At 37.4% G+C, this 27,913-nt stretch overlaps 1 protein-coding gene across 5 annotated transcripts in view; it reads right to left on the bottom strand.

Annotated features, from left to right (window-relative positions):
- The window catches only part of CREB1 (cAMP responsive element binding protein 1), a 73,413-nt gene that overhangs the window by 34,451 nt on the left and 11,049 nt on the right, over nucleotides 1-27,913 (bottom strand). For 4 of the 5 annotated variants that reach the window (XR_008624573.1, XM_034954946.2, XM_003820808.4 and 1 more), the window contains exons 2-5: nucleotides 13,248-13,369; nucleotides 8,599-8,745; nucleotides 7,813-7,854; nucleotides 1,411-1,511 (exon numbers count right to left, since the gene is read on the bottom strand). Coding sequence is in view for 4 of the 5 variants with exons in the window: in XM_034954946.2 (XP_034810837.1) it covers nucleotides 1,411-1,511; nucleotides 7,813-7,854; nucleotides 8,599-8,745; nucleotides 13,248-13,361 (404 nt within the window). In the remaining variant the exon portion in view is untranslated. The remainder of the gene's footprint in view (nucleotides 1-1,410; nucleotides 1,512-7,812; nucleotides 7,855-8,598; nucleotides 8,746-13,247; nucleotides 13,370-27,913) is intronic. The other variant, XM_003820807.4, reaches the window with a different exon arrangement.

Raw genomic sequence — 27,913 nt, 5'->3', positions numbered from 1 at the left:
TTAGCTATTTACTGGGGATGGGTAGGAAAGAAATGAAAACGACAGAAGGAATGGGGAGGCACTACTGAGTATACTTTTTTTGTGCAATTCTGACTTTTGGTACAGTGTTAAATGTTTCACTTACTAGAAAAAAAAATAAAGATCAACAAGGATGGGTGGAGAAACTCTAAAATGGAACCCAAAAACAAAGGAACCATACCATATTTCAAATGAATAACATAATCACACTGAAAGGTGGGAAAAAACCCCTAAAAACCCTAACCCAAGTAATTTTTGATATCTTAAATTTGTAACAAACTAGTTATAAACGCTGTCCCTTTATGCTATTATCAAAAATGACATCTTCATATATCATGTGCTTAGTCACATAAATTTATAGTTATTGTTCTATGCCTTTGTCTTTCCAATCACATAGGAAAAAAAGGAGTTACAAACCAAAACTATAATAATCCTGGCTTTTATATTTACCTGTGTTATTACTTTACTAGTAGTATTTGGTTGGATTTGCTTCAGGATCAAATGTGTTACACACTAACAGGAGATATACTTCAAAGTTAAAATCTAACACTAGCTATACTTAAAATAAATTATGAATATAAATACATATAACATAAACTGGTAATATGAAATTTCTTAGACCTCAAAATCTATTTATTGCTAGTCACTTAGGATTCTTAATTTAATTGTAAGGACAGAGAAAAGGGTTAGTTTAATAGCCAAGCGGGGGGAAAAAACCATCCCTTTGAAAAATAGGAATATATAAAAAATAATTTACACTAACAAGGAAGATAATTATGAGTCTGAAGTTTCTTCAATGCTGAAGTAAACTTATCAAGATTTATGGAACTGCCCTTCCTGAAGATATTTAATGTGGAGCTAATTTTTACATTAAAAAATGGTTTTGGTTCACCTTGGAGGCAAGGCATGGACTAGGCAACATCTATAACTGAACACAAAAATTACAGTAAGCTACTGCTAAAATTAGGGGATGTTAGTAAAGCATCTCCCTGAGACAATTATTAAATTAATAGCTATCTGTTAAGTACCATGGCATAAAAAATGGTTTGCAATGTGTTCCTAAGTAGATAAATAAGAGCCTCAGAGTTGGCTTATAACTAAAAAATGCTATAACCTTATCAACTGTATTCCAAACTTTTAACAGAAAGACAGCCAGCACAGTCTACAGAAACAGAAACAGAAAAAAAAAAAATTAGGACTGGTGAGAGTAACAAGTGCTCTTCTTATTCTGTAGGATAAGCTTCCACTTTATTTGAGACAAATAACTCAAGATGAAGAAAAGTAATCTATAAGGAACTGACGTGAACAACTAACTGGTCTTCTGACATCTCTTTATCTGCAACTACCTAAGACTTCCTCCACATCTTTGATTCTAACTATTAAATTCCATACCTGTAGGAAGGCCTCCTTGAAAGAATTTCCCTTCGCTTTTGGGAATCAGTTACACTATCCACTGACTCCTGTGAATCTTCACTTTCTGCAATAGTTGAAATCTGAAAATAAAGAAAAACTTCATATTGATAATCAAATTTAGTTCCTGTAAAATTTTTATTAAACAGTCAAATACAAAAAGTCATATATAAACTTTATACATGCTTCAGTAGAAAAAAATCAGTTCTTATGGGAGACAACCATACCAATCACTTTCCCCTTCCCTTTACTTACCCTATAAACTACGATGAAGTTAGAGAACCTAAAATAGCTGCAGTTTAATTTTTTTTTCAGGACTCCATGTAATCAATCCTGAATGCATCAGTATTACTTATCAGTTTTTTCTTACATCTGTTGGAACAAAACTACCAACTAAAATAAGGTTTCTGATATAAAGGATAAAATGGATGGCTAAATATTTGGTCCTAAGTCTATACAGTGACTATACAAATATTATTATTTAACTGTATAAACACTTATGAATATATTTACAGTTGTACAGTAAGACTGGCGATCCATCATCACATCCCTGACAGTTGTTCCTAGCAAGTTAGGAAAAACTCCTAACATGTTTCAAAGTTAGCATTCTATAATCACTTTTAAGTAAAAATTCAAGGTAAAGAACTATGCTTTTCTGATAAGAATACCTAGACTGAAAAGTAATGAAGATAAGTGAATAAAAAATTTACATGGGATATTAATGATAGAAACTAGAATTTACAGATGCCTATGTGCCAGGTGTTATGCTAATGCATTTACATATACTACATTACTTAATACTCACAGTAATGTAGGCGCCAGATGGGTACTATACTATTATATCCATTCCATAGATGGAAGAACTAAGGCACAAAGAAGTAACTCACCCGAGTCACAAAGCTAGGAAGTAGTGGAGCCACTGTCATTAGTACCTCCATTTTAGACATCCTTACCAGCATCAAAATCCTGGTGGTTCCAGTCTCAAACCAGACTGTTATAGTCTCAAACCAGGTTTGTCAGAAGCAGCAACCAGTGGCATTTTCACACCTTTTCTAGACTAGAAGAGTTCACTTACCTAAGTATGCCTGATTGTCAAATTTACACTGCCCAAGTTTCTCTAATCAGCAGAAACATTATGCTCTTTCCTGAACTAGGGGCACATTATGCGGTCAGAGTAAGAATTATACTTAACCAAGACAAAAGGGTCTATGTAGGTCAGCTCCACGTCAAAACGTATGGCAATGGCAGTAAGAAAACATATTCAGAAGTACTTGAGAAATTCCAAGCGTACTCTACGTGTGGTCTGAGCCTAACAGTTCTCCCAAGTGGGCATTCATTTTACAGGGCTTTGTGATATGCATGCTCATTTAAAATGAAACCAGGTAAAGCTAGTAACTTGTAGTAAAATATATTTATAATGAAGTAATTTGCCCCATCCAAACACTTTAAAGTCTAAGTACAATCTGAAAGACCTAAAAATCAATAGGCAACATATAATGAATTCACAAATGACAGATAAAAAGATGAGTAATGCTGAATTTAGTCTGTGATTCTCAGCAGAATAATAATGCTGTAATTACTGCCAAAGAAGCACACAGAAAAGTTTCACGTTAATCAGTAGCTGCTGTAACTAGCCCACACACAAGAGTCTCTGCACAAACTTTCTCACATACAGAAGATCAGGAGCTATGAAAAGGCCTGAGGAAAGGATCAGAAATTCAAGGAATAACAAGACTGAACTCAAAGTTGATAGTACTGTGACAAGTGTTGTTTCCCTTCATTAATACACCACTCAGAATTCACTTAGCTCCTCTGTGGCTCTTTCTGTGTCCACTGCTTGACTCTCATATGCCCCATCCTTACATGCTTCTCTTAAGGACACATAATGATTAAGGAACACCCCCCTTCCAAGTTGGAACTCACTAAAACAACAACATTAAAACATGCCATATAAACTACCCACAGGATAGTTTTGAAATGAAACAAATTAATGTTGTTTTTTAATCTGTGTCCTTTTTTTTTCTAACTCTGGATCTATGGCCCTTAATGAAAAAAAAAAAAAAAAAGGTTGCCTTTCTCTGACCTGTAAGATTTTGTCAATTCACACAGAAGGAATTAACTTATCACTATTTAGTGCTTGCAACTTTGTAAATGTAAAGAGAATTCAGACCACTGAAATAAACACAACACTTCCTCTTTGGGAATACCATCTGAAGAGAAGTAAGCCATGAAGCTAATTCCTATGGAGTCCCTGATCTATCTCTTAATCAATAATAAAAATACTGCCACAGAATATACCAAGCCAAGAATGAAGTTTAATGTAAACTATGGACTCTGGGTAATTATGATGTGTTAATGTAGGGTCATCAAATTATAACATAAATGTACCGTTCCGGGGGAGGATGTTAAGAACAGGGGAAGCTATCCATGGAGTTGGGGAGGGAGTATACAGGTAATCTCTGTAGCTTCCTCTCAATTTTGCTGTGAACCTAAAACTGATGTTAAAAAAAAAAAAAAACATACTGGACCCACATAACTGAGATCAATAAAAATCATGTCAAAAATCTATTTTTATAAATAACAGAATAAAAACATCATATGAAAAATTATATCCCAATTATAAACATCACGTATCATCATCACATTCCAGTGATGGAACCCCTTCCTTTTATTCTCATCTCCTATCACTTATTAACTTCTTTCTGAATTCCTTAAATAGGTCTTTAATTTTGGCCACTTGTAAGTCAAGAAATTTTCAAAAAGCTAAACTACCACTTGTAGATACAAAGTTTTAGGTCTGTATTTCTCAACTTTGGTTTATTTAAAACCTATACTACCTGTTTATATTGGAAAGGTGGAGGACCCCGTTTTGATTATTTGAAATTTTAAAATAAAGTAACTAGAACCAATCAAAACAATGGTAATATTCGATGTTTCCTAAACCTATATATGGTCCTTTGGAAACTTAAGTACTATCCCTCGGTAGAGTTGAGACTCATGGTTTGGATATAGTTTTTTTTTTTTAAGATTTTTTTTTTTAAGAGACAGGATCTCACTCACTCACCGAGGCTGGAGTGCAGTGGTGCGATCACAGCCCACTGCAGCCTCAAACTCATGGGCTCAAGGGATCCTCCAGACTCGACCTCCTGAGTTAGCTGGGATTGCAGGCATGCACTACCACTCCCAGCTAATTTTTAATTTTTTTGTAGAGACAGGGTCTTGCTATGTTGCCCAGGCTGGTCTTGAACTCCTGGCTTTAAGCAATCCTCCTGCCTGGGCTGGGATTATAGGCCACTGCACCAGGCCTTAGATACAGTGTTTTACTCACTGGATCAAGAAGCTTACTGAAAGTCTAGATCAATGATCTTCCAACTCTTTTGATCTGCATGTATCTCTTATAAATAAGAAAAATTTTACACAGGCATACATTTTTCTTATTTCTAAATTTTAAGTATTCGTATTATAAAACAAGAGTTCTTAAAGAGATATGATAAGCATAAATATTAAAAATTTATATATTTGTTAAAGATAAATAATATTATTTTTCAGGATAGTGAGAATGACATAATATGCTTCATTAAAAATCATTTAACACTTTTATTTTTTGAGACAGAGTCTCACTCTGTCACTCAGGCTAGAGTACAGCAGCATGATTTTGGTTCACCGCAACCTCCGTCTCCAGGGTTCAAGCGATTCTCGTGCCTCAGCCTCCCGAGTAGCTGGGACTATAGGTGCCTACCACCACACCTGGCTAATTTTTGCATTTTTAGTAGAGATGGCATTTTGCCATGTTGGCCAGGCTGGTCTCGAACTCCTGAGCTCAAGTGATCCGCCCGCCTCAGCCTCCCAAAGTGCTGGGATTACAGGCATGAGCCACAGAGTCTGACCTCATTTAACACTTTATAACAGTCATTTAGAAGTCAGATTCTAAGCTTGGGTTTTCTGAAATGTGATTTAACAACTGCTGGCATTGAAAAAGAAAACTTCATGTAGATAACAAAACTAGGTGCATTTGAGGTATGCTTACTAAATAATCATTTTCATTTGCATCTACCAATTATGCAAGCTTTCAATGAGATTTATCTAGTTTATTATTTTCATCTCCCTGGCTCTAAGTCAGTTTATTCCATGTTAATAGGAAGGGGTTACAATTTTGTATTTTTAAGAAATAAGTTCAATACCTGCTGAAACTCCGGAAGACTCCTGAACAATTTACAAAGTTCTATTCCTAGGGTTTTAAAATATGTAGATTTGACATTTTAAAGGAGACAAACTTACGTTGTAAATTGCATCTCCAATCACTTCCCTCCTCACTTACTCTATTCCAGCCATACCTTTCTGTTATTCCTTGATATCCCAAGTATACCCTCACTTCCAAACCTTTCGATCTGCATGCCTTAGCCTCCTTCATTGCCTTCTGGTCTGTGCTGTGTTCCCTGAGCACATTACATAAAGTAGAACACCCTTCCCTCCACATCATTCTCCATCCCTTTCCCCTGGCTTTATTCATCTCTCTCGTTAATTCTCCTAACCTGACACAATTTATTTTTTCATAGTCTGTCTCTTTGCATTAAAATGTGATCTTCTTGAGAACAGAGAAGTATTATTTGCTCATTGCTGTCTTTTATAGCAAGCAGAACAGTGACATAGCATGTCACCAATAAACATTTGTTATAGGAATGAATGATAATTTAAAGTAATAATCTATTCTCACAACAAGAGAACTGTACCTTGTATATTTTGGAAACTTTATTCTGGAATATTAATGAGGTCTCCCATCTAGAAGATCCTCTCCTTGTTTGATCATCTCTTTTGATATAAACTATTTCCTAGTTGTTAACACTAATCACCATTAACTGGCTAACTATTAAAATAGATATTCTATAGTTTAGGCCTTTTAAAGAAAAAAATATTATATTTGTATCTCTATTTGTAGAATCCAGGGTTCAATAAGTCCAACTTTTCTTTTATAAATACACACTCTTAAATTAGAAGTACAGCTCACCTTAATGGACCTTAATGGACAAATGTGTTCCTTAAAGATGAATACAAGCAAATAAAAAAAAGAGAATATTTCTATACTTAATGGCCATAAAATCTTCATGTCCAAATTATGTTGCCCCAGAATAAAGATTAAAATCAAGAATACAATCAACAATAACACATATTACAATAAAAAACAGTAATCTTAGCAAATTTTGTGGCTGTAACTTAAGTAATTTTTGTGTTCTTTATAGAAAGATCTTCTATAAGTGAAAAAGAGAAAGGTAGATGTGCCCAAGGCCATTTGACTTATTAATGTCCAAACTGGGTCTGGAATCTAGGTCTCCTCACTAGCAAATCAAGTTTTCTCACTATTACCAAGAGGAGCATATGGTTAGGGAATTAGTAATGGCACAGTATGGACAATGGTAAGGTAGCACTCAATGGAATAAAAACTAAGGCAAAGGACTATTGCTCGGTCATTGTGATTTCATAGAAATATCAAGTTCTTAGATCTTTACATGCACAACACTATCTTTTACTTGTTAACAAATGCCATTCCCAGTGTCTTATGGAAATTCATACAACTGGTGATTTCACACAAAAACATTACTTCTCCTCCCCCACACTCCCACTTAAGTGTCAAAGTGAACCAAAAGCACAAAGACAGAATGAAGTAGAGGTGGTTAATAGCAGTACGATGACTCAATAGTATAAAATGGCTGACAAATTCTACTGAGGACATTAATAGAATGCTTCCAGGACAAAGACAGCACTTCTCCCCTCTACAAATATTAATCAGTTCTGGTTACTATATGTAAAGAAAACATAACAGCGCTCACCCAGAAGAAAACAACCAGGATGGTGAAGAGGAAACAAAGTTATACCATCTAATAAATGGCTAAAGAAAAATAGTTTGTTTAGTCTGGAAATTTTCTTAAAAATAGGAAGGGTGTGGGGGATGGGGAAGAGGAAGCAGTCCAATAGAACAGGAATTAGACTTGCTAATCTAGTTTCCGAGAATAGAACCTGTGTTTACCCGGGATCACTAGGTAAAAGTTTTAGGAAGATCTATTTTGGATCATCACAGGGAAGAATATTTTAGCAATCACTCCTAATTGTAAACAGGTTACCTCAGGAGATTGAGCTTCCTTTCTCTGAAAGTGTTCAAGTAAATGCTGGACTACCATTAGGAAGAGGGGAGAAATGTTAAACAGAATTAAGCAACAGACTAAGGGCTGGGGAGGTAACAAGTATGGCCTAGACCGAGAAGATCTCTGAGGTTTTTGTTCAAGTGTTGAAATTCCATGTTTATAGAGGAAAAGGACAAAGACATAAAGAATAATTTCTCACCTTCCTTTCTAATAATAGTTCTCTCCAAATCTAGGACCTAGGACTCACCTGTGTTCCGGAGAAAAGTCTTTTTAAGTCCTTACAGGAAGACTGTGAAGCAAAAAATATGAAATGGGAGGCTGGGGTTATGGCCTACTTGAATGAACGTTCAAGTCTTTTTTCAATAAGCTCAATTGCAATGATCTATACTGCTCTCGGTTCCCTACAGTTAAACAGAGTAGTCACCTTCAAAGGTCTACAGTGCCTTTATTACCTGTGGATCAAACCCAAAGGAAAGATCTCTCCAAAGAATTAGATAACATGCATAGTATAATTCCTGACCCTTAAGATGTACCCTCTGAATATATTATTTCAACGTTACACACTGTAACTGAAAACCCTAAGCACAGCTGATTTTACAAATGCTTTATGTAATCTCTAAGGTCAAATAATATCTTAGGTAAGGTTATTAATTTTTGATCAAGGGTTTATTTTTCTCCAATTGCAGATTTAGAAAATTAGTTACTATTTTTGCATCTCAATTTTCCTTAACTGAGGTACTTCAGTCCTACAGTTTCTCCCAAACACTTCCACTTTATCTCATGTACTTCATTATTTTCCCCAATCAATTCTTTTTCTTCTGCAGCTTAAGAAATTAGTCATTTTCTTTTATGTTTGTTCTTCTGTATATATGTTCCTATACATAAGGCGACTATACAGATGCAGCATATTCCTATACTGTGAATAAAATAAACTGAACTAGATGTGTCCTTATTTTCATAACTAGTGAAAGGAGAGAGATATGGCTATAAACAAAAGTTATTAAAATAGATGCAGAACTTTTTATACACATACCTGAACTGTTTGGACTTGTGGAGACTGAATAACTGATGGCTGGGCCGCCTGAATGACTCCATGGACTTGAACTGTCTGCCCATTGGGCAGCTGTACTAGAGTTACGGTGGGAGCAGATGATGTTGCATGAGCTGCTGGCATAGATACCTATGGTGTTGAACACAGAAAAGAATTATCATCCCAGACACTCTTTGGCAGTACTCATGTTCAATATGAAATAACTTTTTAGAAGCAAAAACGTGACCTTTTTGCTAGATATGTATTTCACTGATATGAAAGTAATGACTAAATTTAATATTCTTTAAGAAAAAACACTATAAAAAACACCAAAAACTATACCCTTATCCTTTTCAGCTCTTCCCAAGTGACAAAAAATTAAAAACTATTTCCATGTTATACCAAATATGTAATACAGACTCTCTGAACATGAGATATCACTTTATTTGTATGGCACTTTACATTTTCCCACCTGCTTTCATTTCCAATTTCTGATTTTGCTATTTGAAGAAACTGAAGACTGGGTGATAAGGATCTCCATTTTTAAAAACACAAATAACTGCTCAATGAGATTAAGTGTTCACCCAAGGTCAACAGATATACTATCCTTGAAGAAACATAAAATTCTAAAGAATATCATGTTAAATAAGTCACGTTCTAAAATCTAACTGCTCTCAAGCATAAGCAAACCTGACCTACTAAGTCTAGAACTAAGGCAGTTTTAATGAGTCAATACCCAGGTTAAAAGGGTCCTTAAATCATACATGTCTATCAGATGTTATTTATTGCTCCTATGCTTGAACACATTCAAGGATAGGAATTTTATTTGCTAAATCAGGAAACAGTTATTGGGGACCTATGTTCCAGGAATAATGTTAGAACTGAAACTACAAAAGTGAGAAAGACAGGGGTCTCTGACCTCAAATAAATTATTGGGGGTATGTATGCGAAGGAATGGGGAAAAGAGACACAACACAATTCAGTTTAGTAATGAGGTTTGCTAAAAGAAAAATGGACACACTGAGAATTACTCTACCCAACCTAAGAGAAGGGGAGGCTATCAGGGAAGAATGTGAATTTAAAACAAAAGAAAAAAGTTAGACTTGTTATTATTACTTACAGGGAAGAGTCACAGAATTTCAAGCACAGAGTGGAGTAGTGGCAAAAGCAAAGAGAAACAGCACACATGGCAGAGTGGGATAACCAGCAGCTCAGCACCAATGGTGCACATAAGTGTGTTACTGTATGATGTATGAAGTAGGGAGAGAGAAAACAACAGAGGCAGGTGGGGCTAGATGTGCTAGTCACAAAAAGCCTGTATTATGTCACCTCAGAGAAACTGCATTTTATCCTGAGGGTATTGCAGAAGCCACTGAAGGGCTTTTGAACTCCTGAATACCATGGTGATGTTTGCTTTTAGATAGATCACTTTAGGCCGGGCAATGTGGCTCACGCCTGTAATCCCAGCACTTTGGGAGGCCGAGGGGGGTGGATCACCTGAGGTCTAGAGTTCGAGACCAGCCTGGCCAACATGGTGAAACCCCATCTCTACTAAAAATACAAAAAATTAGCCAGGTATGGTGGCAGGTGCCTGTAATCCCAGCTACTTGGGAGGCTGAAGCAGAACTGCTTAAACCCAGGGGGCAGAGGTTGCAGTGAGCCGAGATCGTGCCATTGCACTCCAGCCTGGGCAATAAGAACAAAACTCCATCTCAAACAAACAAACAAAAAACAAAACAACAAAAAAAATCACTTTAGTGGCAGTGTGAAAGATATATATTTCAGGGGGAAAACTGGTGGTGGGGAGACCAACGAAGAAAGCCCATGAAGTAGTTAAGGAAAGATGATGAAGGCAAAAAGAGGGCAGTTAGTAGTAGTAGAGATGGGAACAAGGGAAGTGATTTTATGAAAATTTGGAAGCAGTCCAGAAAGGGCTTTATGAATAGTTAAAAGAGGTGAAGAGAGGAACTGCAGATGACCCATGTTTCATGTCTGAAAGAGAATTGGCAGACAGTCCTTAATTGAAAAAGAGAATGCAAGAAGTAAGGATAGGCTTTTGGGTGGCTGGGGTTGTAATGGAAGAAGATGAAAACTAATCTGACATCTGAATTTGTAGAGATGTTTATTTTAGCAGGCAGCGAAATACGTGACTGTGAAGCCTGGGGGGAAGATCCCTATAAAGACAGAGTCTTTGGCATATAGGTTAAAACCAGAAGCTTCCATCTCTGGATAGTAATAAAGTCCTTACTTATTAATCACTTTCTCTCTGGCCACTATAAATCTTGCTTAGTTTTATTTGATTCTCAAAATGTGGTCCATGGAATAGCTTCATTAGAGTCACACAGGATACTCTGTAAAGTCAACTCTAACAGGAACCCAATCATACTTTCCCCTACACTGAAGTTTGAGAACCATAACCTTATTCAGAGTATCTCATCTCAATTCCATATAAATGCTCTTGTAATATTTGAAGCAATTACTATGTTCTCTTTCCTGAGTCTTCTCTAGGGAAAATATACCTAGCTAACTCAATGAATAATCCCTTTTCTACACTAATAATTTTATATAATGGCTCCTCTCATTATAAATTTATAAAATACAGATATAAAAAATAAAATAAAAACCCTTTATATTCCTATCACCCATAGCTAATCACTTTTAATATTTTTGTTGTACATCTTCTAGATGTTAAGGCACATGTACATTCAATTTTTATTTGTATTTATTTACTTTTTGAGATGGAGTCTCGCTCTGTCACCCAGGCTGGAGTGCAGTGGTGCGGTCTCGGGTTCATGACATTCTCCTGCCTCAGCCTCCCGAGTAGCTGAGACTACAGGAGCCCATAACCACACCCAGCTAATTTTTTTGTATTTTTAGTAGAGACGGGCTTCACTGTGTTAGCCAGGATGGTCTCAATCTCCTGACCTCGTGATCCACCTGCCTCGGCCTCCCAAAGTGTGGGGATTATAGGTGTGAGCCATCACACCCGGCCCGTACATTCAATTTTTATAACATGCTATCTTTACTCAGCCAACTTTTCTTTCTCATAAAACCACTGAAAAACATGCTTTACCATATCAAAAACACAAACTGTGAGAAAATGGAAGTAGGGAGAAAGGAATTCCCAGGATGACACAATACAGCCTACTCTGGGGACAACCAGACTGGACAAAATAGTGTGACTCCAGAGATAATATGTGTTAAGGGCTATCATCATAAAGAAGCCTGCTGGCATTGCATCTTCTTTTTTTTTTTTTTTTTTTGAGAGGGAATCTTGTTCTGTCACCCCGGCTGGAATGCAGTGGCGCAATCTCAGTTCACTGCAACCTCTGCCTCCCGGACTTAAGCAATTCTCCTCCCTCAGCCTTCTAAGGTCGCTGGATTTACAGGTGTGTGCTACCACGCCTGGTTAATTTTTGTATTTTTAGTAGAGATGGGGTTTCACCATGTTGGCCAGGCTCGTCTTGAACTCCTGACCTCAAGTGATTCGCTCGCCTCAGCCTCCTAAAGTGTTTGGATTATAGGCGTGAGCCACAGCGCCCGGCCTAGCATTGTGTCTTCTTCTTTCTAAAGGGCAAAATGTACAGATGAGCCCAGATTCTTATCTGTTGACCCTATATTGATGGAAGTCCTGGCTCTCTCCCCTTCAATCCTGCAGCCTGCCTCGTATGAGTACATTAGATGTATTTGGCTTTGTCTTATTCCTGAAGGCTGGAGGTAAACCCTGGTGGTCTTAGGAGAAAACACAGAACAGCTCACTCCTACTGACTATATTCTTGCTGGAAATCCAGTATCTGGCTCACACTACCTCAGCCAGACACCCAAGTGTGGTGAGTCCTCTATTTTCCATGATTCATTCTTGCTAGGTGACTTCTCTAGGAACTTTTAAACTCTTGGAGAAACTGAAGCTACATATATCAGAGCTTCTGCTAGGATTATATTCTCCTGGGAACCTTCATCTGAAAGAGACGGTATCACACTATTACCTAGCAGGTCTGTATCTGCTATTTGTTTTTTAAGTTAACCACCTTTCTCATTCCTATCTATGTAAACAGCTGTTAATAAAATAGTTGAGGAGAATGCATGCAAACAAAAACATAAGAATGAGAGAAAACATTCTTAAAGATAGGATGTTAAAGAGAAAGATAAAATGAAAGAATCAGAAATTATATTTAAAATATACAGGAAACAAAAAACTGCTATCATCCTTAAAATTTCCTTACATGTCAATTTATTTGCTTATCCTAATTTTTAGTTTAGTTATATAAACTTAGGCTTTCATATTATCTGCATTCCCACTGTTGAAAAATAAATCTGTGTCATATTAAAAAAATAAAAAAAGCAGTTTTCATACATAGCCAAGGTTTTCTTCCCTTATCTGAGAGCACCATTTACCCATAAGTTTAAAATGTAATTATTTCTGGATCATTTCACTAAAAATACTGTATTATTGTTTAATAATACATTTTACTGTTATTGAATTAATACTATCATTTCTAAATATACTCTAATACTAAATAAATAGGAATTTTGATATTGTAAGAGTATCTCTGCTCATTCTATGTATATCTATGTAATAACAACTAAATTCTCTTGGAAACGTATTCCTCTAGGAAGAGACACAAACTGGAATCTCTCCATGTATTTTATACCTGGGCTAATGTGGCAATCTGTGGCTGGGCTTGAACTGTCATTTGTTGGTTTTCAGCTTCTGTTACAGCTGCATCTCCACTCTGCTGGTTCTCGGCTCCAGATTCCATGGTCATTTAGTTACCTATAATAATATGGAAGAGTGTTACAAGCACCACAGTGCTTTGTGCTTTCGTGACTTTAAAGGCAAATTTCAAGTTACAAATAGGTATATATGTGGTGGTTAGGTTACCAAATGAACTCAGAAATCTAGCTAAAATATAATGTAGCTGAATTACCATCAAACTTGTTCAAATTTGCTGAGCTATAAAAGTTCTAGTCCCTTCAAAGAAGAAAAAAACATTTCTTCTCCCTTGGCTGTTTCTTCCCAATGGGATATTACCTTGTCTAGAAATAAAAGATTCTTCTCTTACATAAATCTCCCCTACTAACAAGGAGAGGTGCAGTGGTAGCAAAATTATAATTTTTCAAAACTATACTAATCAGGTACAGAGAGATGGCAGAAGAGTGGAAGTGAGCTAATGATGACAGAGTCTATTAGATATTGGCTTCATAATACCTCCTATAAGGGTATTTCCCCCCATAAGAAGGAAGAAACAGCAATTGTAAGCTACTTCCAAAAGTGATTACTAGTGGTAGGACAAAATCAGCCCGTTTCAAGCCCAAAATTTTTTAGAGATGAGTTCTTGCTCTGTTGCCCAGACTGGAGTGCAGTAGCATGTTCTCACAGTTCATCTCAATCTCAACCTCAAACTCCTGGGCTCAAGTGATCCTCCCGCCTCAGCCTCTGGAGTAGCTGAGAATACACGTGCATGGCACCATACCAGGTAATTTCAAGAGCCCAAGTTGTGGAATTTCAAGGTAGAAAGGTAGAATAAATGGCCACAGAGACAAATTAGAGGTGCCAAACACTGAAAAAGTTAAAGCATTCTGATACCTCACCCCATGTATAGCATGCAACACTATACTGTACACATACATCCACACACAGAGAAATCTTTTATTTATATATTTTAATTGTAAAATTCTGGGTAAGACAAAAATTGATCTTACATTTGGACTCTGCTTTGCTAAGCACTTAGTATATTTGTAGGGTAATGTAACACTGGATGGCAGCAAAAGTGGAGTGGAGAGCAATTCCTACCAGCAGTAGCTACTGTAAATCAAGGTTAGAGAAATCTCTGGTAACTGGGGAAGCAATCCTGTCTAAAGGGTTCAGGAAAATAGGCAATGTTTCTAGTGCCTATTATAATTCAGTGCCTCACATATTATGTGTCAAAACAAATTTGTTAATAGTGAGGGACTACCTTTAGTGATTCCACAAATAACACAAAAAGCCCACGACTTTTCCAGAATATATTTCATTTATTTTATAACTCTGAAATTGGTCATCAAAACTGTCACTGATCCTTGTGATCATTACACTCCATCACAATGCATTACATACTAATACATCTTGCTATCACTCATAAGGTTCTATAAAAAGAAAGTGTTTTACAAGTGACAGTTCAAAATATGGAAATGAAAATAACTCTGTAGAAATGAATAGTTTGGAAATACCAAAATCCACAAAACACAGATGACAAGGAAAAAGAGCAACAGACTTGACTACATTATTTAAAATATTCATAAAGCCACAAGTGCACTGACCATATAATCGATAGTAATATCCAGAGATGTAGTTCAACAGTATTCACTGTAAAATTTTTTTAATCATAGCAAAAAAAACCCTGAAAACAATTACCCATCATTAAGAGAACCATTACAAAATTGTAACCATGAAAAAAATTAATATATTGACACATTGTAAAATAGAGCCCCATTTATTTTTTTAAAAAAGTAAAACAAATTGTTGTAAAGGTTTATGCATGCAAAAGGTGTGCAAGATTAAACACTAAACTATAAGCAGTAGCTCTGAACAGAGAAACAGAATTTTGTAGAACTGTACAGAATGACTTTCACCTTTAACTCTTTACATATTTCAGTATTTTAATATTGACTTAAGTATCTTTCCTCCCATGAGAATGGATTCAGGATTACTTGGATAATTAAAACAAATTTTAATATCAGAAGACATATATAACACTTTAAAATAATAAACCAAAACTATACTTTAATCATGATTTTGAGATGCATACAAAGTTTTTTAAATACCAGATACTTTTTTATATGAAATTACCATTTTTGTTTAAATTTTGCCTATTTACCCTATATTTCTAAATTATAAAAAAACTTAAAAATTATCAAGTAACTCTGGTTATTATCAAATAATCAAATTATCAAATAATAACTGGTGATTAATTCACTGAGTTATATTTTGCAAACTGTGGTCTTTTAAACTAAAAATAAGAAAGACATCAAATGTAACAAACAACAACAACAAAAGTTTACCTGGGCCCGGCGCGATGGCTCACGCCTGTAATCCCAGCACTTTGGGAGGCCAAAGCGGGTGGATCGCCTGAGGTCAGGAGTTCAAGACCAGCCTGGTCAACATGGTGAAACCTCATCTCTACTAAAAACATAAAAACTAGCCGGGTGTGGCAGTGGGCGCCTGTAATCCCAGATACTCAGGAGGCTGAGGCAGGAGAATTGCTTGAACCCAGGAGACAGAAGTTGCAGTGAGCCAACATGGTGCCACTGCACTCCAGCCTTGGTGTCAGAGTGACACTCCATCTCAAAAAAAAAAAGTCTACCTGTAAGTTATCCATAATTTTCGTCTTGAAGAAAATGGCATATAAAAACAAAAAACTAGTTTCAATAACAATAAAATAAAATAAACAAATGAATACACTCAATGACAGTAATGAGTCAAGGTATTAAGAGCAGACATTCACAGCCGGGCGCGGTGGCTCACGCCTGTAATCCCAGCAATTTGGGAGGCCGAGGCGGGTGGATCACCTGAGATCAGGAGTTCGAGATCAGCTTGGCCAACACGGTGAAACCCGGTCTCTACTAAAAATACAAAAAATTAGCCAGGCGTGGTGGCAGGTGCCTGTAATCCCAGCTACTTGGGATATTTGGGAGGCTGAGGCAGGAGAATTGCTTGAACCAGGGAGGCGGAGGTTGTAGTAAGCCGAGATCGCGCCACTGCACTGCAGCCTGGGTGACAGAGCAAGACTGTCTTACCAAAAAAAAAAAAAAAAAAAAAAAAAAAGACATTCACAATTTTTTCTTCATTTTCTCCCCCTGTAAACCATCATTTTATCTAGAATGAAGATAAATACAAATGTATCATAATACCTCCTTTGTAGACAGGGTATACACAACCATTTTTGGAAGACTTTATTCCAAGCCACATTTTTAAAGCTATGCTGTCATCTGGTATGCATAGTTTTACCCTACCATTTGATTAAACACAATCTAATGCACAGATTGACCATTTCTTTCATTTTTATTTACAACACATTGAGACTACTTAATCTTTTTTGACATTTAAGGTATAGAACACCATTACAACTTTTTGTTTTAGAAAATATTACTCCATTACAATAAAGGAACAAAGCCATTAGTGAATCCAAGTAAATTTTAGTTACAAAGACATACTCAAAATGTTTTTCATCCTCTTCCCTCCACAACTCGATATTTCTTTTTAAAACAAAGTGTGATATTTCCAATGTATAGGAGCCCCATTTAAACAACTGGTGTTTTATTATCATTTCATTCAAGCAGCCTACCAATCCTTTTTAGGGTAGAGGATAGCTTTCTTTTTTGAGACGGAGTTTCGCTCTTGTTGCCCAGGCTGGAGTGCAATGGCTCGATCTCGGCTCACTGCAACCTCCGCCTCCCAGGTTCAAGCAATCCTCTTGCCTCAGCCTCCTAAGTAGCTGGGACTACAGGCACCCGCCACCATGCCAGCTAATTTTTTATATTTTTAGTAGAGATGGGGCTTCACTGTGTTAGCCAGGATGGTCTCGATCTCCTGACCTCCTGATCCGCCCACCTCAGCCTCCCAAAGTGCTGGGATTACAGGCGTTGAGTCACTGCGCCCAGCCGAAAAATGTCTTCTAAGTTTAAATCCTCTGATCCTAGGAGCTGAGACCATAATTACAAGGCCACATAATAAAATAACATTTATGGTAAAGGAAGTATTTCCTTTCACTATATACTAATACATATAACAAAGAACGACCCATTGAGTAAGAGGTCACCTAGCCTCTTGATCCTAGGCAAATAGAGATATTCCCATCCATCTGTATAACCATGAGACTGTAATACAACCTGAGATTATTAGCATTTTTTAAAAAAACTACAAGTCATACTATTACCCAATGAAGACTCTTAGTGGAGATTGTCTTTTATCTATTATGCTGCTCTGGTCATAACTGTTGTTACAGTTATTAAACAGTTAATTAACAGTCCCTTTGCTTAACTTGTAAAGTTTTTCCTTTCCATCCTAGCCTCAAGAAATTTATCTGATTAGATTTCCCAATAGTAAAGAGCTGTAACACTTTCACACCCCGTTCCACAGTAAAAACAGTAGTAATTAAAAAGTTTAAAATGTAGTTTAGGTAAACATCTCAGCAAAGTGTCAAATGAGTGCTTCCTCAGCATTTAAAAGAAGAGACTATGTTCAGCAATAGTCAGGAGAATGAGAGAATTCCAAAGAGGCATTAAGGATGAATACAGTATTGATAAGTTTTGGAAGAACTTTTTCTATAAGAAAAATGGTATCAGCAAAGGGTTGAACTATAGCCCTGTATGGAAATGAGCAAGTAGTGGCTGATAAGAGACTTTGCATAGAAAACAATGAAAAAAGGTAAATGATAATAGCCACTCAGAATAAAGCAATGAACAGAATAAAAATTTTAAAAACTCTGCTTGTATGTAGCTTACATTCTAGTAAACAAGTAAAACACGTAAGTCAGATGATGGGAAGTGTGTAGAAAAATAAAGCTGGGAAGAAGGTTGGAGGTTCTCAGTACAAGGCTGACCATCTAACTCTTACTAATAAAGTAGCATTTAAATTCATCTACTCAAGACCTGCACAGAACTATACTGAATCAGGGACAAATTCTGGCACCACTGTTTCCTTACCTGACTACCTATAGCAAGTTAACAAAAATCTTCATCAAATTACAAATTAAAGCTCATAATAGAAAGCAAGCGCATATTACCACTTTTTCTTTCAATCATTAAGCAAAAGGAAAGAATACATATTTTCGCCTTAAAATATTTTGACCTTTAGGAAGTGTCCCAGTCCTTATAATCGTCAACATTCTAGTTCAAGTTTATGAAAAATAAACCCATCTTCCCCACAACCTAGTAAACTTTTAAAACTCCTAAATCTAGGGCAATTTTGATCCCATTTAGGATCAGAGATAATATTCAAAGAAATGAGTCGTGAATTTTGACTCTAAAGAAATAATACATTCATAACTAATGGAACACATGCTATGGTTAAAAAAAAAAAATAGAATGACCTCAACTAGAAATGAGAAAAACACATTTCCCTGCACACTAAGTGGGCAACTCCTCCTGAATTCTCAGCAATCAAAAATTCCAGGGATTTAAGGAAATCACATGGCAGAACTCCAAAGTCTCCAGGGTAACCACAGCAAAACGCATATTTGGGCACATGATTTTCAAACTAAATGACTATTTTGTTGTCACAGTCAGATATGTTAACTAAAAATACTCTGCATAAATATATCTAGAAGTACCTACATGTGATACATAATTATTTCTACACAGTTATGTTGTGCCTGTATTTAGTTTTTAGGGTAACTGTTTGAAAGCCTTGCTAATACATTTTTTTTCTTTTTCTTTTTTTTTTGAGATGGAGTCTCGCTCTTTCGCCCAGGCTGGAGTCTGGTGGCACGATCTCAGCTCACTGCAACCCCCGCCCCCTGGGTTCAAGCAGTTCTCCTGCCTCAGCCTCCCGAGTAGCTGGGACTACAGGCGCGTGCCAATTTTTTTGTATTTTTAGTAGAGATGGGGTTTCACCATGTTAGCCAGGACGGTCTCGATCTCCTGACCTTGTGATCTGCCCACCTCGGCTCCCAAAGTGTTGGGACTACAGGTGTGAGCTCGTCTAATTTTTTTGTGTTTCATCGTGTTAGCCAGGACGGTCTCGATTTCCTGACCTTGTGATCTGCCTGCCTTGGGCTCCCAAAGTGTTGGGACTACAGGCGTGAGCCACTGCGCCCCAGCCAAAGCCTTGCTGATACATTCTTACATCCTTCAAATGTCTTAATTTTCTAAAGTGTTATAATGTTCAGGTGCTATACGATAGACTTTAGCTTTCCAAGAATCAATAACTAGGGTGCACTGTCTACTGTTTTCCCCTACTTTTTTTCCTGCACCTTTTTTTTTTTAAGCGGGGGAGGGTTAACCTTAAAATACTTGTCATTTATCTTTACCATATGTCCAACCTGGCAGAACTGAGCTGTTATCTAATCAATACTGGAAACTTAGCAATGCTCCAGGTTTCTGATGCTAATAATAGTCTATTGGTGTTAAATATAGCACACCTTCATTGAAACCAGACAGGCAAAAAAGCATATTCAAATGTCAGATGCATATACATGTATGTATATATGTACACACACTCCTCAACATAGATCAACCTCAACTGAATAAACTTTAGATTAGACTGATCACACTGTAACAAAGGTTATAAATATTTTAAGGGAACAAGTCAGAGCAGACAATGTGATAAACGAAAATAAATTGGTATCTTTATCAAGCTGAGTTTTCCCTGTGCTCCTACCAAGGTCTTTCTGCTTTTAACAGAGAACAAATCCTTATTTCAGCCTCCAATCTAGATATTACAAAGCAAGAAAAGTTATACATGAAGTTAACTCTGTGATCTGAATTTGATAAGATTTAAATTACTTATATGACAAAAACAAAAGCTTGAAAATGTTTACTTTTATAAACTGTATTAATAGTAAATACCAAAATAACCCGACCACCACCATAGTCATCAAAAACAGGGCAATAAATAGCAAAAAGGAATCTTTTTGGGGGGGAGCGGGGGAGGCAGGCGGGGATAGAGTTTTGCTCTTGTTGCCCAGGCTGGAGTGCAATGGAGTGATCTCGGCTCACTGCAACATCTGCCTCCCCGGTTCAAGTGATTCTCCTGCCTCAGCCTCTCAAGTAGCTGGGATTACAGATGTGCACCACCACACCTGGCTAATTTTTGTATTTTTAGTAGAGACAGGGTTTCACCATGTTGGCCACGCTGGTCTCAAACTCCTGACCTTAGGTGATCTACCCGCATCAGCCTCCCAAAGTGCTGGGATTACAGGTGTGAGCCACCGGGCCTGGCCCCAGGAATCTTTTCAATATTATTTAAGAAAACAAATTCTCTGATTTATTTATTGGATTTAGCTCAGAGAAACTGAAGTTCAATATTTTGTATTTTATCATTGCAGTTTTGTAATTACCAGGGTATTTGAATGCCATCCTTGATAAATTTGTTTTTAAAAAATGTAGCATATTCTATGACAAAGATATTGTTCTTGAAGGAAATATTTAACAGAAGTGTGTTAGAAATAATGCCAGCCAGACGCAGTGGCTCACACCTGTAATCCCTGCGCTTTGGGAGGCCTAGGCGGGCAGATTACTTGAGGCAGTTTGCGATCTGCCTGGCCAACATTGTGAAACCCCGTCTCTACTAAAAATACAAAAATTAGCTGGGCGTGGTGGTGTGCACCTGTAATCCCAGCTACTCAGGAGGCTGAAGCACAAGAATGCTGTACCCGGGAGGTGGGGGTTGTAGTGAGTCGAGATTGCACCACTGCACTCCTTCCTGGGTGACACGGTGAATGAGACTCCATCTCAATTAAAAAAAAAAAAGTCATCTGATATATAGAAACATATTGCATGGTTTGACAGCCATCTCAGAATATGTGACTAGCTCTATAGCACCTTTCAACAAGAAAGCTGTAGTGCTTTCTTAAAGTTTTTTGTTTGTTTGTTTGAAATTAAGTATTTGCAAAGTTTACTTGCCTTGTTTTCCTTCAGGTAAGACTATACTCACGAATTTGAAACAAGTCTTCATGTATGTGACCACCAAGAGACAGTGTTGCTTAGCAAAGCAGCAGCCACGACTATGCAATATTTTAGATAATATTTTTATCTCATCTCTTTCCATTCCCCTTTCATTCCAAACACCCACTTAATGGGTGTTTCACAGCTTTTTACACATTGAACACTTGGAAGAACTGATCTCACAGAAACCTCTATACATGAAGTGTTACTAAATGGCTATTTGGAGCTCATTTTTTTTAAGAAAAAAAGGATTACATACTTCCTACATACAGTTACTTTGACAAAAACAATTTTTATGTTGACTAAAGAATGAAGCTGTCTTCAAATGTTAGTTCTGCTTCGTAAACTAGCTCAATGCTGAAACTGTAAGTACCCAAAAGTTACTATGCCCCGAAGTTAAATATGTATAGCCTACTTACATTTACTTAAGAAAATCAAAGTGATTACGTCAAAATCACTACATCCAAATGGGAGATGAATGTCCAAGTGTTTTTTAAATAAGTTTATGAAGTAAAATCTGTTATTTTGAACTAAATTTTGAAATGTTATTCTTGGTGAATTATTTACAAATTGGACATGGAAGAGTGAAAAATTCAGTTTTCTTGAGGTGAGACAGCACATGTTATGGGAGGAGTCATAATACAGGAATTCTGGTGTTAGCTAACTTCACAGATGGAGAACAAAAGATGTCAAGAGATTTGTAAGGAATGTTCAAGACTTCAGGGTTATAACAGCCTCCAATATTATAAAAAATGAGGAGTTCTCTGTAATATTTGGGAATGGAACTATGTGGACTATTATGCAATATGCTAATTACTTTTATTACATTTTGCTTACTAGTCAAACAGCAAAGGATAAAGCCCAAGAACTCAAAGGTACCAAGGATATACTGGACTACATTTAAAAACTGACCATGGTTAATCTTTAAAACTGACAAATGGCATACAGGCAACAGTACATACTTTATGTACAGGCTTTGATTTGTTTTTGTTGTTTTTTGTTTTTTTTTTTGATATAGGGTCTCACTGTCCCCCAAGCTGGAATGCAGTGAGTGGCATGATCTCACCTCACTGCAACCTCCGCTTCCCAGGTTCAAGCGGTTCTCTTGCCTCAGTCTCCCAAGTAGCTGGGATTACAGGCACCCACCACCACGCCCGGCTAATTTTTTAATTTTTAGTAGAGATGGGGTTTCACAACGTTGGCCAGGCTGGTCTCAAACTCCTGACCTCAGGTGATCCGCCCACCTCAGCCTCTCAAAGTGCTGGGATTACCAGCATGAGCCACTGTGCCCAGCCTATTGTTGTTGTTTCTTTTTTAATCTTACGGTTCACTCTTGGTGTTGCACATTCTACAGATAAATGTGTAATGATATGTGTCCACCATTACAGTATCATACAGTGTATTTTGCTTTATGTACGGTTTTGATAAAAGACTTGCTTCAAGTTCAGGCATCTTCATCTTTAATCTTGAAAGAATCAACATCAAGTCCATCCTTCCGTGTAGATGTACTGTTTTTCACCAACCTGGTGGTGATTTCTGGTAAGGTCATTTTGATTACTACAATCTCACGCTATTTCTCATGTCTCAGAGGCTGGAAGTACTGTCATAGTAAAGTATCAGAGTTAATAAAAACTCAAAGTAGAAAACCTTCCTTTTAAGCTTTGGACAATTAATCTAATTTCCTCAGTTAAAGAAAAATATGTTTGGCCAGGTGCGGTGGCTCATGCCTGTAATCCCAAGACTTTGGGAGGCCAAGGCGGGCAGATCACCTGAGGTCGGGAGTTCAAGACCAGCCTGGCCAACACGGAGAAACCTTGTCTCTACTAAAAAAATACAAAATTAGCCAGGCGTGGTGGCGCATGCCTGTAATCCCAGCTACTCGGGAGGCTGAGGCAGGAGAATCGCTTGAACCTAGGAGGCAGAGGTTGCAGTGAGCCGAGATTGCGCCATTGCACTCTAGCCTGGGCAGAAAGAGCGAAACTCCATCTCAAAAAAAAAAAAAAAAAAAAGTTCACTTCCTTTAATCTGTACAACTCTAAAGAGAAATTGTTCTTAACCTTTACCTTTCAAATTTATGACCCTTTAATAGAGAATCACTCATTAAACAAATATTCTGCGCCTACTACGTAGTAACGACTACAGCATTTTCAGCAGAACTGAAAATTACTACATAGTAGTAGTCCCATACTATGGGACTATAGCATAAAACATATAAGAACCTTTCTCTGGAATTAGGCCAGGCGGAGTGGCTCACGTCTGTAATCCCAGCACTTTGGGAGGCCAAGGCGCGTGGATCACTTGAGGTGAGAAGTTCGCGACCAGCTGGCCAACATAGTGAAACCTCATCTCTACTAAAAATACAAAAATTAGCCGGGCATGGTGGCACATGACTGGAGTCCCAGCTACTCAGGAGGCTGAGGCAGGAGAATCACTTGAACCCAGGAGACAGAGGTTGCAGTGAGCCGAGATCATGCCACTGCACTCCAGTCTGGGCAACAGAGTGAGACTGTCTCGAACAAAACAAAACAAAAATAAAAGAACCTTTCTCTGGAATGCTTCTACATTGTTGGTGGTGTTAGTTCAACCATTGTGGAAGACAGTGTGGCAATACCTCAAAAACCTAGAGGCAGAAATACCATTTGACCCAGCAATCCCCTTACTGGATATATACCCAAAGGAATATAAATCATTCTATTATAACAATACATGCACGCATATGTTAACTGCAGCACTATTCACAATAGCAAAGACATGCAATCAACCTAAATGCCCATCAATGACAGACTAAAGAAAATGTGGTACATACACACCATGAAATACTATGCAGCCATAAAGAACAAGATCATGTCCTTTGCATGAACATAGATGGAGCTGGAGGCCTTTATCCTCAGCAAACTAATACAGGAACAGAAAACCAAATACCGCATGTTCTCATTTGTAAGTGGGAGGTACATGATGAGAACACATGGACACATTGGTGGTTGGGGGGACAACACACACTGGGGCCTGTCAGAGGGTTGGGGATGGGAGGAGGAAGAGCATCAGGAAGAACAGCTGGTGAATGCTGGGCTTAATACCTGGGTGATGGGATGATGTGTGCAGCAAACCACCATGGCACACGATTACCTATGTAACAAACCTGCACATCCTGCACATGTACCCCTGAACTTAAAAGGTGGAAATAAAAAAGAACCTTTCTCTCAAGAGCTTACAGAAACTAATGAGAGATAAAATATGTACTATATATGAAAGAGCTTGACAGGTATAAATTATTATAACTAGTTTAACTATAAATTCCTTCCAAACAAGTACTTAACATCAGTAATTTAAAACCATAAACTTCTATTTGGAAACGGTAGGAATACAATGAACTGTGGAAAAAAAGAAAGAATAGCTGCCTATTTATGGTAATCTGATGCAGATCTGATTAAGAACATAATGAAATCAATGTATTTTTTCATGATCTTGGCTAGAATATTTACCCTAAGTGAGCTACTTACAAGCCTAAACTAATATTGCTTAAAAAGAAAAATTTTGGCCGGGCAGTGGCTCACGCCTGTAATCCCAGCACTTTGGGAGGCCAAGGCGGGCAGATCACGAGGTCAGAAGATCGAGACCACAGTGAAACTCTGTCTCTACTAAAAATACAAAAAATTAGCCAGGCGTGGTGGCGGGCCCCTGTAGTCCCAGCTACTCAGGAGGCTGAAGCAGGAGAATGGCATGAACCCAGGAGGCGGAGCTTGCAGTGAGCTGAGATGGTGTCACTGCACTCCAGCCTGCACGACACAGCGAGACCTCGTCTCAAAAAACAAACAAACAAACAAACAAAAAAACAAATTTTGGCTGGGCGCCGTGGCTCATGCCTGCAACCCCAGCACTCTGGGAGGCTGAGGTGGGCAGATCACAAGGTCAAGAAATCGATATCATCCTGGCCAACATGGTGAAACCCTGTCTCTACTAAAAATACAAAAAAATTAGCTGGGTGTGGTGGCATGCACCTGTAGTCCCAGTTACTCGGTAGGCTGAGGCAGGAGAATCACTTGAACCCAGGAGGCAGAGGCTGCAGTGAGCCAAGATAGCACCACTGCACTTCAGCCTGGTGACAGACTCCATCTCAAAAATAAATAAATAAATAAATAAATAAAATTAATAACCATTAATAAAACAGAAACCCTGAAAACTTTACAAAGAGATAATGCAGTACTACAAGAGTGATGAAGACTACGCCTTACTTACTGTGAGTTTCTACACAGTAAATACATCACTTAAATTCTCCACGACTCAGCTTATTTGTAAAAAATGAAGGAATGACTACTCACTCCCCCTTCATAGGTAAATGTTTGTAACTGTGAATTTCCCAATATGGTAGAGTTTATAAGTTATAAACTACCATCGCAGTCATTATAATAAATTCTCTCATAATAAATAACAAATTCTTGAATCATAGTTACAACTGGGCCTCTGTATCCAAAGATTCAGCATCTGTGGATTCGACCAACTGCAGATCAAAGATATTTGGGGGAAAAAAATCCCCAAGTCCCAGAAGTAAAGCTTGAATTTGCTGCATGCTGACTCCTATGTTGAACCCATAAGAGTCAAGTGATGGGCAGGCACTGTATAAGGTATTATAAGTAATCTAGAGATGATTTAAAGTATATGGGAGGATACTTGTCGATTACATGCAAATACTATACCACTTTATATAAGGGACTCAAGCATCCGTGGATTTGGTACCTGAGGGGGTCCTGGAACCAATTCCCCATCGATACCAAGGGACAACTGTGCTTCAAATTAAAATGTTTCACTCATAATTATTTCTCGATTTTCATCTTTGCTTCTTTCATCTGTCACTACAAACTGAAGGATATGGACACAGAATAAAGGGAAGGCCTGAGGTAGGTGGATTATAACTCCAAATACACATTAGTAGCTTCAGTTATTTTTCATTAAATAATGGTATCTTGTTTGCCTGGGCCTTCACAGAGATCAGAGATATTTTTTAAATGTTTATAATAAACAAGAATTTATGATATACACAATATAACACCAAAACACAAATAAAAGAAAAATTAGATGAACTGGAAATCATAAAAATTAAAAACTTTTGTGCTTCAAGAGACACCATCAAGAAAGTGAAGACAACCCACAGGAGAAAATTTTTGTAAATCATGTATCTGACAAGAGATTTGTATCTAGAATAATAAACAACTATTACAACAAAAAGCCAACCGAATTTTAAAATGTGCAAAAGATCTGAACAGAAATTTTCCCAAAGAAGATATACAAATGGCCAAATCAGCACATGAAAAGCAGCTTGATATCATTAGTCATGAGGGAAATACAAATCAAAACCAAACTGAGCTACCTCTTTGCACTCAGAATGGCTATAATTGAAAAAAACAAAAAAACAAAAACAAAAACCCAAAACCCCAAAAAACAGATGATAACAAGTGTTAGTGAGGATGGGGGAAAATTCGAACCCTGATACACTGCTGGTGGTGCAGCAGATTGGAAAACAGCCCGGCAGTTCCTTAAATGGTTAAACACAGTTACCATAAAATTCCATTCCTGAGTATATACTCAGAGAAATGAAGGCAAGTCAACATAAATGAATGTTTATGGCAGCATTTTCATAATAATCAAAAAGTCCAATGTCCGTGAACTCACAAATGTTGTATATCCATAAAATGGACTACTATGGCAATAAAAATGAATACTGATACATACTACAACATGAATAAACCTTGAAAACATTATGCTAAAGGCAGCTCATCACAATGGACATTATGCTATATGATTCCACTTATACACAATGTCCCAGAATAAGCAAACCTATAGAGACAGAAAGGTGATAGGTGGTTGCCTAGGGCTGCAGGTATGGGGAGATTAAGAGGTGATGGCTGAGAGGAGATGTGTAGATTTCTTTTAGGGGGAATGAAAATGTCCTAAACTGATGGTGGTAATAGATGCACAACTTTGTGAATATACTGAAAACCACTGAACTGTACACACCAAATGGGTGTATTGTAGAGTATGTGAATTATATTTCAATAAAGCTGTTTAAAAAAGAATCTATGATGTCCAATTTTTAACTGTAATACATATACAGTCATGTGTCACTTGATGGTAATATGTTCTGAGAAATGCATCATTAGTTAATTTTGTTGTGAAAACAAAACCTAGATGGTATAGCCTACTATGTACCAAGGCTACATAGTATAGGCTACAAACCCATACAGCATGGTATTGTACTGAACACTGTGGGGAAATGTAACACAACGGTAAGTATTTGTTGTCGAAACATATCCAAACACAGAAAAGGTACAGTAAAAATAAAAGATATAAAATATAAAAGATAAAAAATGGTACACCTGTACAGGGTGCTTATCACAAATGGAGCTTGCAGGACTAGAAGTTGGTCTGGGTGAATCAGTGTGAGAAATGTGAAGGCCTACAACATTACTGTACACTATTGTAGACTTCAAAGGCACTGTATACTTAGGCTAATTTTTTTTTTTTTTTGAGATGGAGTCTTGCTCTTGTCACCCAGGCTGGAGTGCAGTGGCGCGATCTTGGCTCACTGCATGCTCCACCTGTGGGTTCAAGCTATTCTCCTGCCTCAGCCTCCTGAGTAGCTGGGATTACGGGCGCCTGCCACCACACCTGGCTAATT

This window comes from Pan paniscus, chromosome 13 (genome assembly GCF_029289425.2).
Source record: "Pan paniscus chromosome 13, NHGRI_mPanPan1-v2.0_pri, whole genome shotgun sequence".
NCBI lineage: Eukaryota > Metazoa > Chordata > Mammalia > Primates > Hominidae > Pan > Pan paniscus.
Note: the sequence above shows the minus strand (reverse complement) of the source record. Positions and strands in the feature narration are given on the sequence as shown.